The 18,217-nt window shown below is 38.7% G+C and overlaps 1 protein-coding gene across 1 annotated transcript; it reads right to left on the bottom strand.

The window, feature by feature from the left end:
* Positions 1-247: 247 nt before the first annotated feature.
* On the bottom strand, positions 248-2,053 carry LOC138877682 (uncharacterized mitochondrial protein AtMg00810-like). The gene is made up of 3 exons (XM_070157312.1): positions 1,926-2,053; positions 1,168-1,542; positions 248-410 (listed from the first exon to the last, which is right to left on the bottom strand). Exons 1-3 carry the CDS (start codon positions 2,051-2,053, stop codon positions 248-250), a joined length of 666 nt encoding a protein of 221 aa, XP_070013413.1.
* Positions 2,054-18,217: the final 16,164 nt, after the last annotated feature.

Genomic DNA, 18,217 nt, shown 5'->3' with positions numbered 1-18,217 from the left:
CTATGATAAAAGAATATCTAATGCCATATATTTTTATATCAAATAACGTTCACAAAAATATGTTCAAATCATCAAATATGATATTGGATCTAGGGCATATCACTATATCCCTAACAGTATTCACAATAGTAAAGAGTGCAAAGATAATGTATAAGATTTGAAACAAAGCAAAGAAGAAAGTAACTTTATTAGACTTCAACACTTGAGCAAAGATCTCCAAGAAAAAACGAAGTTTTCTTATTCTAATTTAAACCTCCAACCAGTTAATATTCCTAGACGCTTTCCTGTAGAACATCATTTGTGCGATCACATCCGTGACCTCTTCAGGAGAATCAATGCAGTCTGACATTACAGAAGTAATTAACTCTCTCGTATTAATGTTGTACGAGCAGAAAGATTGCTTTTCCTCACTAAAAAAACAGAATAGAATTATCAGCAAAAGTGAAAAATGTTATTCGCTCCTTATTATCCGGTTTTGTTAGCTTCCGTAGTTATGGAAGTTCTTAGATGAAGGTTTAACTTGAAGAGGAAGCTAAGAGGGAAAACAGAGTAACTGTTTCATTGAGGAGAAGAAAAATGAATATCGTGTCTTTACAAGAGAGTATTTACTGTGTATTTATGCAAATAATTAGTTGCTAACTTCCTAACTACCTTCCTAACTAACCACACTAATAAGTTTATCTAACACTCCTCTTAACCACCTTAGCTAACTATAGTTTAGTAGGTCATCTTCTCTCAACACTCCCCCTCAAGCTGAACGCTTGAAGAGGTTCTTCACTCCAAGCTTGTCCAGAAGATAGTCATGTTGAGTCTTTCCCAAGCCTTTTGTGAGTAAGTCTGCTAACTGCTCCTTGGTAGATACATGCTAAGTTTTCATTACCCCTTGTACTATTCTTTCCCGAACAAAATGACAATCTATATCAATATGTTTGGTTCTTTCATGTAAGATGGGATTGGCTACAATTTGAATTGTAGCTTTGCTATCACACATAAACTTCACATGTGAGTTTAGCTGAATTCCAAGTTCTTTGAACAGCCCAGTCAACCAAACTATCTAAGCAGTACATGATGCCATGCTCCTAAACTCATCTGGAGACAGTCTCCTGTTTCTTTGACTTCCATGAGTTCAAAGCATCACCAAACTTCACTATATAACTTATGACTGACCTCCTAGTTTGTAAGCAAGAACCCCTGTCAGAATCACAGTATGCAGACAACTGATTTGCATTCTGTGCTAGCATAAAGAGTCCTAGTCCAGGAGCCCCTTTTATGCACCTCACAACCCTCAAGGAAGCTTCTATATGAGACACCTTAGGACTGTGCATATACTGACTCAAGACTTGAACAACAAAGTCTATGTCTAGTCTAGTCATAGTCAAGCAAAGTAGCCTCCCTACAAGTCTTTGATAACTGCCTGGATCCTTGAGCATAGCATTTGTTGTTTCCGAGCTTCCTATGCCTGCTACAGCTTTGTCATACTCCTCAGATGTTAGATTCAGATTCAGCTCAAGGGGTGTGCCTGCTGGCTTAGCTCCCCTAGCCCTAACTCAGAGATGAGTTCCAAGGCATATTTCCTTTGAGACATGACAATAACTTCTTTTGATCTAGCAACTTCAATGCCTAGAAAGAACTTCAGATCGCCTAGATCTTTCATTTTAATTTTTTTTGCAAATCTGCTTTTGTCTGGTTTAATAGCATCACATTGTTTTCTGTGATCAGTAGATCATCCACATACACCAGCACCACAAATAAATAACTGCCCTTGTGTTTGGTAAACATAGAGTAGTCAAAGTGGCTTTGTTAAAATCCCATGTGCAGCAATGCCTCTATTAATTTCTTGTTCCATTGCCTTGGGGCCTGTTTGAGCCCATACAATGCCTTATGTAGTTTGAAGACCTTGTGTGACTCCCCCCTGTCTAGCAAACCCATCAAGAATCTGCATGTAGACTTCTTCTAGTATATCACCATTAAGGAAGGTATTGTGCACATTCATTTGGTAGATGACCCACTGTTTAGCAGCTGCTAAGGCAATGACGGTCCTCATAGTTACCATCGTGGTTACATGAGAAAATATTTCTGTGTAGTCAAGTCCTTATTTCTGGCTATAGCCCTTGGCCACCAGCTTGGCCTTGTACCTCTCAACTTCCCCTGAAGCCTTGAGCTTTATCTTGAAAATACATTTGCACCCAATAAGAGTTTTGCTTGTAGGAAGATCCACAACACTCCATGTGTGATTAGCTTCTAGAGCAGCTATTTCAAATTTCATAGTTGCAATCCATTTGGGATCTGAAGCTGCTTCTCTGAAAGATTTTGGTTCTGTGATAGAAGAGTAGGATGATAAAGCATGAAGATGAGCTGGTTTGAAAGCATCATAGGACACACATGAGGATATAGGGTATTTGCAGGTATGAGATGTGACTGGTTATGTCACATAATCTTGCAACTATAGAGGGGGCTTATTGGGTCTTGATAATCTTCTAAGATCTGTAGAAGGAGCCTGTGAAGACTCTTGAACACTAGTCTCCATTGCAGAAGGAGAAGAACCTAAAGAAGCAGGCTCCTCTGAAGGTTGAAAATTAGTTGGGAATGTGTCCATAGGTGGACTCTAAGATGAAACAGGTGTCAAAGGAGTACCATATGGCTCAGGTACAGATTGAATTTCAGTGGTAGTAGGTAGCAGATCTAGCACAGGAAACATGGGTATGCCAGTGGTTTGTAGATATTTAAAAGGAAAGATTTCTTCCTTAAACGCCACATTTCTACTTACAGTAAAGGTTTTTGAGTGAAGATCATAGACCTTATAGCCCTTCTGAGTTGAAGAATAGCCTAGAAATGCACCAGGTACTGCTCTTGAAGTAAATTTGTCCAACTCCTTGGGTGAGGTTGCATAGCACAAGCAACCAAACACTCTGAGATGTGAGAGAGATGGAGCATGCAAATAAAGCATCTCAAAAGGTGATTTGCCACCAATAACTCTTGAGGAAAGCCCGTTGAGCAAGTAAACATGTAGATACACACTCTCCCCAAAATTTCAAAGGAATAACAACTTGAAACCTCAGATCCCTAGCCATTTCTAAAATTGTCCTGTGTCTCCTCTCATCAACTCCATTTTGCTGAGGTGTATAAATGCAGGTACTTTCATAAATGATACCTATAGATGACAGTAAACTGTGAACTTCATGGTTAAATAATTCACTACCATTATCAGTTCTAAGGGTCTTAACTGATGTGGAAAACACATTCTTCACCTTTGTTAGGAAATCTTTTAGAACAACCACTGTATCAAACTTAGAGACAGGTAAGAAAATCTAGGTAAATCTAGAGAAGTCATCTACAATAATAATAAAGAATCTTTTACTGTTATATGTAGGTACCCTATATGGCCCTCATACATCACAATGAATCAGTTCAAAAATAACATTAGAAGTAGTAGTACTTAGCTTGTAAGGTAACTTTGTTTGATTAGCTAAAGGGCATACAATACAGTGTGTGTGGCAGTCCTTCAAATTGCTTCGGGCTGTGTATTTCTTGATTAAATCTATATGTGCATGACCTAGCTTTCTATGCCAAAGTACACTAGATTCAGAGTGTCCATTAGCCATACAAGCAAACTTATTCTCAGACATAGTAGACTTATGTACAGGTTTCACCTCAGATACTTGTTGAGGAGTTTTATTCCTTGATTGAGCTTGATCCTGGTTGAATATGCGACCTAGTAATGACTTGTCTTGTAGTAGATACAATCCCTTGTCCTCCTTACCAATCTGTAATGATCCAACCAATCATTTTGAGCTTTTGCACTTTGCTCGTCAGTTCTCGGGCATGGCTTGTCCCGTGGGATGTATTATGACTTATGTAAATCGTTAGTTTTGGTTTTCAGGGTAATCAGAATGAATTTGGAAGAACCATTCTCAGTTTGAAACTTGAAATTTGAAAAGTTTGACCAAGATTTGACTTGTTAGTATATGATCTCGGATAAAAAAAATTTATGATTTGGTTAGCTCCGTTAGGTGATTTGGGACTTAGGAGCGTGATCAGAATGCATTTTGGAAGTCCGTGGAAGGGTTGGGCTTGAATTGGCGAAATTGATATTTTGGCGTTTTCCGGTTGATAGGTGAGATTTTGATATAGGGGTCGGAATGGAATTCTATAAGCTGTAGTAGCTTCTTTGTCTCATCTTTGACGTGTGTGTAAAATTTCAGGTCATTCAGAAGTGGTTTGTTTGGGTTTTTGATCAAAAGCGGAATTTGCAAGTTCTTGAAATTATTAGGCTTGAATCCGACGTGATTTTGGTATTTTGATGTTGTTTTGAGCGTTTTGAAGGTTGGAACAAGTTTGAATGATGTTATGGGATATGTTGGCATGTTTGATTGAGGTTCCAAGGGCCTCTGGTGAGGTTCGGGTGGTCAATTAGATCATTCCATATTGTTTGGAGTTACAGGTTTTGAGTTTCAGATGTTGTAGAGAATTCTCCTTCGCGATCGCGTCAGGAGTGTCACGATCGCATAGGGTTGTGATGAGGGCAGGTCAGGTTGTTCTTCACGATCGCGTAGCATGATTCACGATCGCGTGAGTTGGGCGAGTGGTGCATCACGTTCGCGTGGATTTATCAGCGTTCGCATAGGTTTTCAGTTCTGAGCATCACGTTCGCGTAGAGTAAATTTGAGGGCCTGGTAGATTGTGCTTCGTGATCACGAAGGAAGTTTCGCGATCACGATAAAGTATTTCAGGCCTGGGGCAGAATGTTTAAAAAGTGAGTTCGCGATTTTTGGTCTATCTTCTCCATTGTTGAGCAATATTTGGAGCTTTTGAGAAAGATTGAAGAGGGAATCGAAGGGAAACACTTGGAGGTAAGATTTTTAAACTCAATACTCGATCCTATGTTGATTCTTACTTGTTTAATCATGAAATATGTGGAAATTAAATCCTAAAATTGGGAAATTAGGGCGTGGATTTGGAGAGTGTAAATTGAGAATTTGAAGGGGCAATTGAGGTCCTATTTTGATGTTCTTGATATGTATAGACTCGGGAGAGGATGGGGATTCTATTGATGTTAATTTTGTTAGATTCCGAGATGTGGGCTCGGGGCCGGGTTTGAGCAATTTCGGGATTTTTGATGTAAATTGGATATTTTCGAGTGAGCTTTGTTCCCTTAGCATATTCTAATGGTTATGTACTGATTGTGGCTAGATTTGGAGCATTTGGAGGGCGATTCGTGAGGGCAAAAGCATCGCAGGCTAGAGTTTGTACCGGATCGAGGTAAGTACTGATTATAAATAGTGTCCTGAGGGTTTGAAATCCCGGATTTCACATCGTTGTGTTACTTTGAGGTGACACACACGCTAGATGATGAACATGGAGTTGTGCATCGTTGAGGATTGTGACTTGGTCCGTCCCGTACGACGGTTAAGTCGCATATTTGATTTGAAATCTTATGATATTCCATGTTCTAGAGATTTATATTATATTTTGGGTTGTATGCCATATTTGGGGCCTTGTGCCGACCTGCTGAGACCCTTAGTGCACTTTCACTATTTTTCCTCACTCTATTTGTTTTGAAAGCATATCCTCAGTCATGTTTCACCTGTTTATTGTTTAAATCTGGTTTTATCACTTTATTTCTTAAAAATGTGAAAATTGTTTGGGCTGAGTTCCCTGTTTTACTGATGGTCCGAGTGATCATGAGGTTGATGACTGAGATAGACCGCGATTCTTATTGTGAGGTTGATGACTGAGATAGACCGAGAGTCTGATTGTGAGGTTAATGACTAAGAGAGGCCAAGGGCCTAGTGGTGAGGATTATATATATATGGATGGGGCTGCACGCCACAACAATATAGCGTTTGGGCTGTAGGAGCCCCTCCGGAGTCTAAACACTCCCAGTGAGCGCAGTCGACTCTATATATGGATCGGGCTGCATGCCAAAGTGATATATGGATTGGGCTGCGCGCCATAGCGATTACTATATGGTACTTATTGAGTGTGGGTGCTGAGCATGAGCGCTGACTGATGAGAGTTGAGTCTCGAGTGACTGAGAGGCTTACCCGATGGGACGTATACATATATGAGTGATGTTTTGCCTGAGGGGCTTGTTTTGATGTAATTGTTGTTTTCACTCCTCTTTATTCTGAGCCTCTTTTGAAAATGTTGAACAAATATTTTTAAAATACTTTCATTTAAGCTGGAGTTTTTATGAGATATTCGGTATTTAATCATTGATTTGGCTTTGTTATTTCCATTGAGATTTTTATGTTATGAGGTGTTTATGATTCCTGTTTTGCCCGAAAGGCTGTTTACGAACTATGTTTTGCCCGAGGGGCCGATTATGATTTTCATCTCTTTTATTATAAATGGTATTGAACCCCTACTGAAACTGTTGGAAGGTATTTTTAAATGATTTTTTACCAAAAGCTGGATTTTAAATGAGACGATTGACTCGTATTCTGATTTGTAAGCCTGTTGTGCTTATTGAGTTTATCATAAATGTGGATTCATCATTTCCTACTGCTTAGTCTTTATTTACTCTTATTACTTACTGGGTTGGAGTACTCACATTACTCCCTGCACCTCGTGTGCAGATTCAGGTATTTCGGAACCCGGTCGCAGGTGTTGATTACGCAGACGCGGAGTCATCAGAGTTAGCGAGGTGGCTGTACGACGTTCGCATCACTGCTTCCTTCCTATCATTTTCATTACTGTACTTAGTACATTTTTGACTGTTTTTGTTATATTCAGACCTTGGTAGATGCTCATGGCTAATGACACCCCGATGTCGAGCTTATGTAATTATTCCGCACTTTTTTTTAAATTTTTATTATGAGATTATTGGTTTATAAATGGTATAAAAACAACTTTTATTGGAAATGGTTGATTCTGGAATTGTGTCAGCTGGCCTAGTTTCACGATAGGTGCCATCACTATCGGGTCGGTTTTGGGTCGTGACACAATCTCCTTCACCTAAACACTGTAGAGATCCCGAAAGATACAGAAATCAGGAAAAATATGCCACACACTACAAATCTTTGGTCAATTTAAACACAAACAGTAGATTATATTTAAACTCTGGTATGTACAGTACATTGTTGATAACCTGATAGTTAAACACACTTGCTTTTCCTGTATGTGTAATATAGGCAACATATCCTGTAAGCAAGTGAACCTTACTTCCCTTTTGAGGTGGAACTGACTGATAGGAACTTAACATCCTTAATGTGGATGTCATATGATTTGAAGCCCTAGAGTCTATTATCCAATTGTGGTTAGCATGATTGGACAATAGAGCTATCAGTTTACCTGCAGTTGCAGCTCTGGCAGAAGGACCTTCATCTGCTCCCTTGTTAAGCAATTGAACTATCTGCTTATATTGCTTCTGAGTAAAGTAATGAGTTGCTTGTTGCTGAGTCTGACCCCAGTTGGTAAAGCTATCATCTACATTTGTTGAGGCACATGCTGAAAATCAGATGTAGTAGATTGCCCACCTATTATTCCTTCTCCTCTGCCCTGCAAACCTCCAAATTGCATCTGCATATGAGCATTTTGCATAGTAGGACTGTAGTTGGTATTGACATGATTAGCATATGCTCCTAAGCTGCCCCTCTTCTTCTTTGTCTTAAAATTGGACTTGAAGTCTTGAGGATATCCTATTAGTTTGTAATAGTTCTCCTTAGTTTGGCCTTTGTAGTTGCAGTAATCACAAATCATTGTCTTCTTCTAAGCTCTGAACTGTCCAGTACCAGGATTTGGATTTTTGTTACCATACATAGCAGTGTTGTCACCAACTTCTGTCACTTGCACAATTTGAGCGAAGTTTACCAGATTTCTTTGGCTTTCCACATCCATAAGAAGAGAATATGCCTTGTTAATACTAGGCACTGGTGTCATCATCATGATTTGGCTTCGAGCTTGAGAATAAGAGTCATTCAGTCCCATAAAGAACTGAAGTAACCTATGATACTCAAAATGCTTCGCATATTTTTTGATTCTGGGCAGGGACAACCAGGACAGGGCATGAGTGCATCAAACTCGTCCCATAGATTCCTTAGTTTAGAGAAATAGTCAGCTACATTCATTGTTCCTTGTGTTGGTGTATGAATCTCTCTATGCAGGTATAGAACCCTAGATCTATTTACTTTATCAAACCTCTCCTTCAGATCTTCCCACACCTTGTGAGCATTCGAAGCATACACTACAGTACTTAATAGTCCTGGACGCACAACATTCATAATCCAAGAGAGTACTACAACATTTACCTTTTCCTATTGCTCATGAAATTCAGGCCCAAACTTAGATTTCGGATATCGACCATCCACAAATTCTAGTTTACTTTTACCTGACAGACATATTCTCATGGATCAACTCCACAAAGCATAGTTATCTGAACCAGGTAGCTGAAGAGAAATGAGTGAGCTACCTGGAGTATCGATCAGTTGAAGAAATAAAGGATGATTATGATCAATTATGGGAAAAATATCAGGTGCAACTGGTACATTAGCATGTCTAGAAGCACTCTCGTTGGTTTCTTCTCCTATCGCCATTGATGAAGCTTTTCAGTTGGTCGAATTGACAAAAATCCTAGCTTAGAAGTGTTTTTCCCTTCAGACACATCAACTGAATTACAGTAACACACATACATAAATTGAGTGAGAAACTAAGCTGCAATCATAGTCACGAGCTCTGATACCATGTTAGTTTCTATAGTTATGGAATTTCTTAGATGAAGGTTTAACTTGGAGAGGAATAAGATGGAAAACAGAGTAACTGTTTCATTGAGGAGAAGAAAAATGAATATCGAGTCTTTACAAAAGAGTATCTACTGTGTATTTATACAAGTAATTAGTTGCTAACTTCCTAACTACCTTCCTAACTAATCACACTAATAAGTTTATCTAACACTCCTCTTAACCACCTTAGCTAACTATAGTTTAGTAGGTCCTCTTCTCTCAACAGGTTTCAAGAAAGTCAACTTGATGATCCGCTTTCTTTTAGCCCATTTCAACTTTCTATAATCGTCTAACACCAAGACATGGAGCTCATCTTTTACTAGTTCAGCGAATGGGAGTCGGTCATTCCAAGCGAAGAGATTAGTGTTGCTTAAGATCAACTTTGAGAAGAAACCTCTAGAGAAAGTAGTATGACCAATGTAGTCTCATTAGCCATATCCAAAACATCAACTTCTATATCAAGATCATCATTCTCCATTTCAACATACCAAATGCAATAAGCAACCTCCATTCTAAAGAAAACCTCAAATCTCTTCCTCTTTCTACTTCATCCACTATTCTGTTGTAAGTTAGGTGATGGTACCTTAACAGCTCACCAACACTAAGTAGTTAGATCATTTCTAATCCCAAGAGCGAGAGTTTCATAACCAAGTGAATATTAACTTTCATCATCTTTATAAACAGAAACCAACTTGACCGCATCTTTAGAGTGAACGAAATCCAAGGAAATACACAAACTAGGATTTCGTGGATTGGAGATAGCAAGCCTTTGGCGCAATAGAGGGTATTGTATGCGATAATTCAAATTATTATAAGGAGAACCATCATACTAGTTGTTTACTTCGGAAGCAAACCATGACTACTCTTCGAGATCATGGTAAAGTATTTTTTGTCCCAATCCTCACGTTCTATCTCCTTCTCATCATAGTCTTGTCACATAGTCTAAATCCAAACTGGTATCATAGTTGGAACGTAGACAATGAGGAAGCTGAGATGAGGGTGCATAAATAGGGTGTTCCAATACTCGTAAGAACCACCAATACTAGTTGTTACATTATTTATAATAGTGTAACGATCCGATCGGTTGTTTTGAGCTCTAGCACATCGTTCGACAGTTTGAGGCTATGAGTAGCTTTAGTTCAGGTATTATGACTTGTACGTATGGTCGGTATTGAATTTCGGGAAGTTTGGAGTTGATTTGGAAAAAAAATCTAATTTCGGAAGTTTTAAGTTGGAGGATTTGGCTAAGGTTTGATTTTTGAACAAAAAACGACTTCGGAATCGGGATTTGAAGGTTCCAACAGGTTTTGTGTGATAATTTTGGACTTGGGCATATGTCCGGATCGGATTTTGGATGACCCGGGAGCATTTCGGCACCTATTGTGGAAGTTGGCATTTTGGAAGAATTTCATAAATTTGGGTTGAGGTGTATTTCAATGTTATCGATGTCCATTTGGGATTCCAAGCCTGGGAATAGCTTCGTATGGTAATTCTGGTATTGGGAGCGCGTCCAGATGTAGATTTAGAGGTCCGTAGATTATTTCGGGGTCATTTGGCAAAAGTTAAAAATTTCAAGGTATTTGAGAAGTTTGACCAGGAGTGAAATTTATATCGGGGTCAAATTCCAATTCCGTAGGTTGAAGTAGGTCTGTAATGTCAAATGTGATTTGTGTGCAAAATTTGAGGTCAATCGGACGTGACTTGATAGGTTTCGGCACCGAATGTAGAAGTTTGAAGTTCTAAAATTCATTAAGCTCGAATTGGGGTGTGCTTCGTGATTTCGACCTTTTTTGATATGATTTGAGGCCTCGAGCAGGTTCATGTTATGTTTTGAGACTTGTTTGTATGTTTGGATGGGGTCCCGATGGGCTCGGGTGAGTTTCGGGGTGGTTTCAGACCATTTTTAAGCCATTTTTAGCTGCTGGATTTTTGGCTACAGAAGTGTTCTATGCGATCGCAGGGAATTGGACGCGATCACGATTAGTAAAATGGGAGAAATTGGCCAGTGATCCGCGATCGCGAAAGGCCTTTCGCGATCGCATAGAGGAAACTTTCTGTTGCAATAACCCGATTTTGAAAGCTTAAATCCTGAAATTTATAAGGAATTTGGAGATGATCCAAAAACAAAAGTTGTATCTCTTTATGTCTAGTTTCCAGAAAATTAAATCATTTGGGATTTGGAGTTCTGTATAAAACGTTATGACCGGTAAACTACAGCCTATCCAGGAGGAGTTTGGAAATCGCAAAGAAGAAATTTGTGTTGTACAGGGTTGATTTTGGAAGCTTATATCTCATAATATATTAGGAAAGAGGAGATGAAAAAAACATGAAAGTCGTAGCCCTTGGTGTCTAGTTTTCAAAAAGTTAAACCATTTGCAATTTGGAGTTTGGTACAAAATGTTATGACTATTATAGTAGAGGCTATCTGGAAGAGCTAAGCACTTGTTCTTCGCGATCGCGAAGCATTTTCCGCAATCGTGAAAGGCAAATTTTGGGCTAAGAAAAGTTGTGCTTCACGATTGTGAAGCATTTTCCGCGATCGTGAAGAGTAAATACCTGGGCAGCAGTTATATTTTGGGGTTTCAACCATTTTTAACATACTTGGAGTTATGGAGCTCGGATTAAAGCGATTTTCACCATATGGATTGGGGTAAGTATTATATATCCGAAAATAATTATACTACATGATTCTATGGTTATATTCATCAGTTATTTCGGATTTAATTGAAAGAAATTAAGATTTTTGCAAAACTTTTCAAGAACGAAAATTTAAGATCTGGAGGTCAAGTTATTATCGGAATTTGATAAAATTGGTATGGTTGAACTCGTATAAAAAATTTAAGATTTTGTGAGTTTCGTTGGGTTCCAAAACGTGGGATCTACTGCCAACTTTTCGAGCGGAGTTTAGAATTTTTATAAATTGTTATTTCAAGCATTGGAGTATATTTTTGATTAATTTGCACGTTGTTTGACTAGTTTTTGATTGAACGACACCAAGTTGGGGCTTTACAGCGAAATTATGACCGAACGTGGGCTTTAAGACGAGATAAGTCTCTTTTCTAACCTTCTAAGAGGAAATTAACCCCACAGGTGAACTAAATTAATATGTGCTTCTATTTGTGGGGGCTACGTACACACGAGGTAACTAGAGTCCGTACGTAGCTACTATTCATGCTTATGTCCGGGTAGTTTTAGGTTTACACCATTCCCTGTTGATACCGTTATTTGATTATGTTCATTATTTGCCTTGAAAAGAGTTAAAATTGAGGATTTCGAGACTTAAAAGTTTTCATTTGAGATTTCGTATTTTTGAAAGAATTAAAGAATATTATAATAACTTAAGAAAATATATGTTCAACTGAGTCGCAAATATATTCCGCGAGCATGGTAAATTTTCACTACTCTCATGGGAGCGGGTCCTTTGCCTCGACAGGTTAAATAGATGCATCTATGGTTCGTGTCGTTCGACCCTCGGTAGTGCACCGTTTATATTCATATGTTGGTTCATGCCGTTCGACCCTCGGTAATGCATAATTTATATTTATATATTGGATCGGGTGGTACGACCTCGGCATGACTTGCGCATGATAACTCTTTGGAACTAATAATAATTGACATTGCTTACTGGCTTGAGATATAAACTATTAAATGCTAAAAAATGAATTTGGGAATTTCCATTAGTAAAGGAATTGTTGATTATTTTCGGTTATTGAATTTTCAGCTATGCTATATATTCCATGTTTAAATATAATATTAGCATTTTTTGGTTATCCCATAGTAAGTGTCGGAGTCAACCCCTTGTCACTACTTCTTCGAGATTAGACTAGATACTTACTGGGTACTCGTTGATTTACGTACTCATATTACACTTGCTGCACATATTTTTGTGCAGGTACATATATGTATAATGGCCTTGTGAGAGCAGGGGCGTATTTAATGCGGGGACTTAGGTGAGTTGCATTCCATATTATGACCCGCAACCATCAGAGTCCCCTTCAGTGTATTTATATTTTTCCTATCCAATTTGTATTCCGGACAGATGCTGTATTTTATTTTACTTCCTAGTTTATGCTAATGCACTTGTGACACAGGGGTTTGGGGTGATTATAAGTTGTTCAGTATTGAAATTGTTAAAATACTATTATTTACTCAGTAAATTCCACCTTTCACTATTAAATTGAAGGAATTTGTGATTTCAAATACTAAAAAGGAGTAATTAAGTTAATCAATTATTGTTGGTTTGCCTGACAGCGGTGTTAGGCGCCATCACAACCTTTAATGGATTTTGGATCGTGACAACGTGGTATCAGAGCCCTAGGTTCACTTAGGTCTCACGAGTCATGAGCAAGTCTAGTAGAGTCTTGCAGATCGGTATGGAGACGTCTGTACTTATCTTCGAAAGGCTACAGGGCTGTTAGGAACACTTCCCTTCTTGATTCCTTGTCGTGTGATTTGATTCATTTGAGGCTTATGCCTTCATTTCCTTGATATTTAGTCTTATGCAACGTGAAGCGCTTGTTATAAATTGGGAATCGAGGAATTGTAATGGTACTATAGATGTGGTGCAGAGTGTTTCTCCATGCTTAATTGATTAGGCTAATGTCGACGCCTTGCGGAAGGATGTTCTATCATTTCAACTCAATAGCGGTATTTCTGATGGTTTTGAGGCTATGCATATATTGCTATGATGTTCACCAGTGGTTATCGCACAGTATTGATGTGATGACAGTATGCTTGTCTATATGTCGGGGCAGTGAATGACTTGAAAGGAGGTTTTATACAGTGCATGATTCAGAGATTCAGTATTTTATTTTCGGTAGAGGAAAGGCAATTGGACTACGAATGCTCAGGTTTAGGTCAATGGGGTAACGAGACTTGGAATTTTTGAGTGTTGTGGGATTTTCATCTGTGATGTGGTGTCGTCGTCTTTGTTGAATGTGTTAAGTTTGCCGGTATTATGGTCTTCTTCAATTCACCTTTAGGGCAGAGTATTGAGAAATGGTAACGGGGAAGTGGTTGTCAAAAATTGCGGTGTGCAGTGGTTCAGAATTAAATCGGTTTCCTAGTGTTTATGACTTGAGAAAGATGATCTTCGGGAAGATTTAAAGTTGGTAGCGATCTATTGATCCAAGTGCTACAAAGATGGATTTTGATTGAAGGCAACAATTGGGTAGCGGAGGATGAGGAAGGACATGTGTGAGGTGTCTTGTGGTGGTTAAATTTCTAGAAGGCCAGGTGTAAGAAATGGGAGTCGGGTAGTTGCTTAAAGGAGAGTGTTTTACCAAGGTAGAAGAGTGGTAGAGTAGCATATGGGTTCTTTGGTAGGATAGTTGTACGCCTTGAGGAAAGTTTAAAGTGATTTGGGATTTACGGTGGTCAGTGACTAGGTCTACTAGCTTAATTTAGAATATTGCCTGCTATATGGAGGAAGGTTGGATACGACGTAAAGAAGTTGCGTGATATGAACAAGGATACAACATGACTTTGAGATTATAATGTATTGTCACACCTTTAGTTGATGTCCATGAGAAGTGAACGAACTTGTACAGTTGGTGAATGAGCACAGGCTCAGGATGGTTTAAGGATTTCACAGTAATGGTACTCGGTGCATCACTATTGGAACACGTCGGTATGGAATTTCCATAGGTGGATTATCTCCTGTGAGCAGGTTAGCAGTCACGTGGTGTTGATGAAGCTTCTACAAAGAATTCTACTGGCTATCCGATAAGAGGTCGAATATGTGAATGTGGCTAGTGATTCCGAATGTTCATGAGATGTCTAACAAGATGATTTCGAGAATTTGGTGGGTCAATTGTGCAAGATCATGTCAATGAGGGATAAGGTACTTGTTGGGTTTCAGAGTTATGCAATGGTAGCTTCAAGCTGAGTCTTCCCAATTATAGCACACATTCTAGTTATCGGCATATTAGTAGGTTATTACGACTAAGGAAAAGAGAACATCAGTGGTAATTTGAGCAAAGGATTTGAGAATATGTGCTATAATTGGCCTTATCGATTAATGTTTAGGCTTTGGAAGACTCAAAATTTATGCTTCGTGTAGAGGTGATTCATAAGGAAGGTGATTCAGCCAGGTGCTTCTTTCAGAGGATGTTCATGTTCTAGCAGAGTCTTGGAGTTGATTATATTCGGGACCAAGTAACAGTGGGTAACTCCCAACAACGATCTTAGTGGATTCAAAAGTTAATGTTTGGTGCCTAAGGATTTCGAGTCCATAGTATGGTTTTGTATCGAGCTTTTACAGCGGATTATAAAAGGGGGCTTGGAGTGTTATGTGTTATCTTCGATTTGCAGTGTAGCATGGGAGGAATGGGATAAAATGACTTTGGATTCATAGAGGAATTATCAGAATGGGTATACCAGTTGAAGATGCGAACATGCACCACAAGGACGGTATGAGATAGTTCGTAGATTTTGAGATAGCGTGGTCTCGTGAAATAAGGTCACTCGGGATGAGTGCAGATATGGGTTTGTTATGTTTTGAATGGGGCTATTATTATTCCTAAGGCAAGTCCAGAGTAAATTAGAGGAAGTCGGATCGGTTAACAATGGTCGAATCGGCATAATGGTGGAAATAATCAGTCCCTTCAGCATGTTAAGTCATGCAGGTGATTTGTGGCGTTATGTGCGAGGCTTGACGACCGCCGTAATTTGATTTATTTTGAGGCATTTGAGTATTATGTCCTATTATGTATAGATGTATCCCGGAAGAGTTATGGTGGTTTAGACCACTACTTGAGGATTGTATTTCTGCGGTTATGGGAATTCAGTCCCGTGTTGCAATGGTTCATCTTAAATGAGTTAAGCGAAAGGTTTCTATACGATGGAGTGTTTATTCTATTAGTGGATCAGGAGTTATGATGAATTTTTTGTACTCTTACGTATTGGCATGATTAGGTGCAGTGAGTAGCCTGGGAATTGGAAGTGAGGATCAAGGTTGTAGTTTGGTGTTGAAAAGAATGTCATAAGTTCGGACGAGCAGAAAAGGATTCAGATGGTTAGGGTAAGTTGCCATTAACTTTAGCGTCACCTGATATCAATGTCATTGTGTAAGAGGCTTTATGTACTGACTCCGGATTCTTGATTGCCTTACAACATTAGTATGGCCGGTGGTATGGATGTGTAGACTTGTTACCTGGTGCGGAAGGTCATGGGAGCGTATCCCACAGGGAGATTCGTATAAATTTTACATGTTAGTCACTTGATTGTTAAAGATTGAGACATTTGCGACCTGCTAAATCATAACTTAGCCGAAAATTCTTCATTTTTCAAACTTTCTCAAAACCTAAACTCTCTTGGGCGATTTTTTAAGGAAAAGTTCTTCTCCAAATCAATTGTAAGTCATTTCTAACTCATTTTCTTTAATCTATAACATCTTTTTACATGATTTCAACTCAAAATCAAGGGGTTTCATGGGGCAAATTTGGTGTTTTGTGTAAAACTTAGGGTTTCCAAATTTTGGGGATTTGGACCTCGATTTGAGGTCCAATTTCAAAATAAATTATATATTTGGGTTCGTGGGTGAATGGGTAATCGGGTTTTAGTTTGAACCTCAGGTTTTGACCATGTGGGTCCGGGTCAATTTTTGACTTTTTGGGAAAATCATTGGAAAACCTATTTTCATGCACTAGAATTGATTCATTTAGCATTTACTGATATCGTTAAGTAAATTGTGGCTAGATACAAGCGAATTGGTGGTGGAAACAAGAGGTAAAGCGGTAGTTGAGGCTTAAATTGTGTTCGTGGCATCGAGGTAAGTGTTTAGTCTAACGTTAGCTTGAGGGATTAGGAGTTGTGTCTTATTTGCTATGTGTTAATTGTGGAGTACGACGGATAGGCATGGTGACGAGTATCTATACGTCGGTGTCAAGCATGCCCGTGAGTCTCGTATATTAATTGTTGTGACTCTGTTATGATTTGTTCATGCTTAATATGTTGATTATCATTGTTGGTTCCCTTGTTGCGATGTTTTTGTTTATGATATTGTCTCCCGTGCCAAAATATTATTGTTTATGATATTGTCTTCCTTGCCGGGATATTATTGTTTATGATATTGCTCCATTGCCGGGATGTTATTGTTATACTCGTGTTCCCTTGCCGTAATTCTTTTATGATTGATGTTGAAATGTAAATGGGAGCGGGTGGCACGGTGCCACGGTAATATATGAAATGTGAGCGGGTGGCATGTCGCCACGGTGATATTTGAAATGGGATCTGGGTGCACGCCTGCAACAAGATATATGAAATGGGATCAGGTTGCATGCCTACAACAAGATATATGAAATGAGATCGGGTGGAACGCCGCCACAATGATATATGAAATAAGATCAGGTGGCACGCCACCACGGTAATATTTGAAATGGGATCGGGTTGCACGCCTGCAACAAGGAAGAAATGAAAAGTGAATACCATGTTTGTTTTCCTTATTCTTGTTGGCAATTAAACTTTGGTTTCCTTACATTCCTCTTTTGGTATTCTGTTGTTATCTGATACTCCCCGCAACATGGTTTTCCCTCCCATCTTTATCAGTAATTATCTGCTTTTAGTTTTCCGTTGTATATGACTTAACTGCACATGTTTATTTGGTAGTCCGGTCCTAGCCTCGTCACTACTTTTCCGAGGTTAGGCTAGGCACTTACCAACACATGGAGTCGGTTGTGCTGATACTACACTCTGCACTGTATGCAGATCCCGGTGCTACAACTTTTGGACCACATTGACGTTGATGCCTTCAGTCCATCAGGCGACCCGAGGTAGTCCTGCAGGCGTCCGTAGGCCTTGGCGTCTCCTTCTATCTTTCCATTCTGTTTCTTTCATGTATTTCAGAGATAGCGTTGTATTTATCTTGCGGACCCTTATTTGTAGTATTCTTAGACAATTTGTGAAATTGTGACACCAGTTCTGGGTAGTTTTGTTATGGATCTGTGTTGGAATTATTATTTAAATTGTTACATTTCGTTCTTCCGCTTATTTAATTCTGTTGTTTATATAATGTTAGTTCATAACTGTTAAAAGAAAAAAAATGGAAAATGTAAGTATTTGAAATGATTGGCTTGCCTAGCTTTCACTAGTAGGCGCTATCACGATTCACGAAGGTAGGTCCGAGTCGTTACAAAAATGCTCTGATTTGTTTTAGTAGGTTAGATCATACATTTTAACAAAATCATAATTATCGTCTTATCTCAATGAAAGTACCTTTATAATAAAAATTCTATGTAGTTAAATTAAACAAATTATATAATAATTGAATAACTCTTGGATGAAACTCATTTATCATACTCTCTCCTTTCCAATTTGTATGGCAGTGTTTGACTTAGCATGAAGTTTAAGGGGGAAAAAAAAGAAGACTTGTAAAACTTGTATTCTAAAATAAATCATAAATAATGTACCTTTAGATCAATCATTAAGGGTAAAGTAGAAATTCTACAAATAAATTATTTTTAAGTTAGAAAAGGTGACATTCATTTTTGGACTGACTA

This window comes from Nicotiana sylvestris, chromosome 1 (assembly GCF_000393655.2).
Source record: "Nicotiana sylvestris chromosome 1, ASM39365v2, whole genome shotgun sequence".
Classification (NCBI taxonomy): Eukaryota; Viridiplantae; Streptophyta; class Magnoliopsida; order Solanales; family Solanaceae; genus Nicotiana; species Nicotiana sylvestris.
Note: the sequence above shows the minus strand (reverse complement) of the source record. Positions and strands in the feature narration are given on the sequence as shown.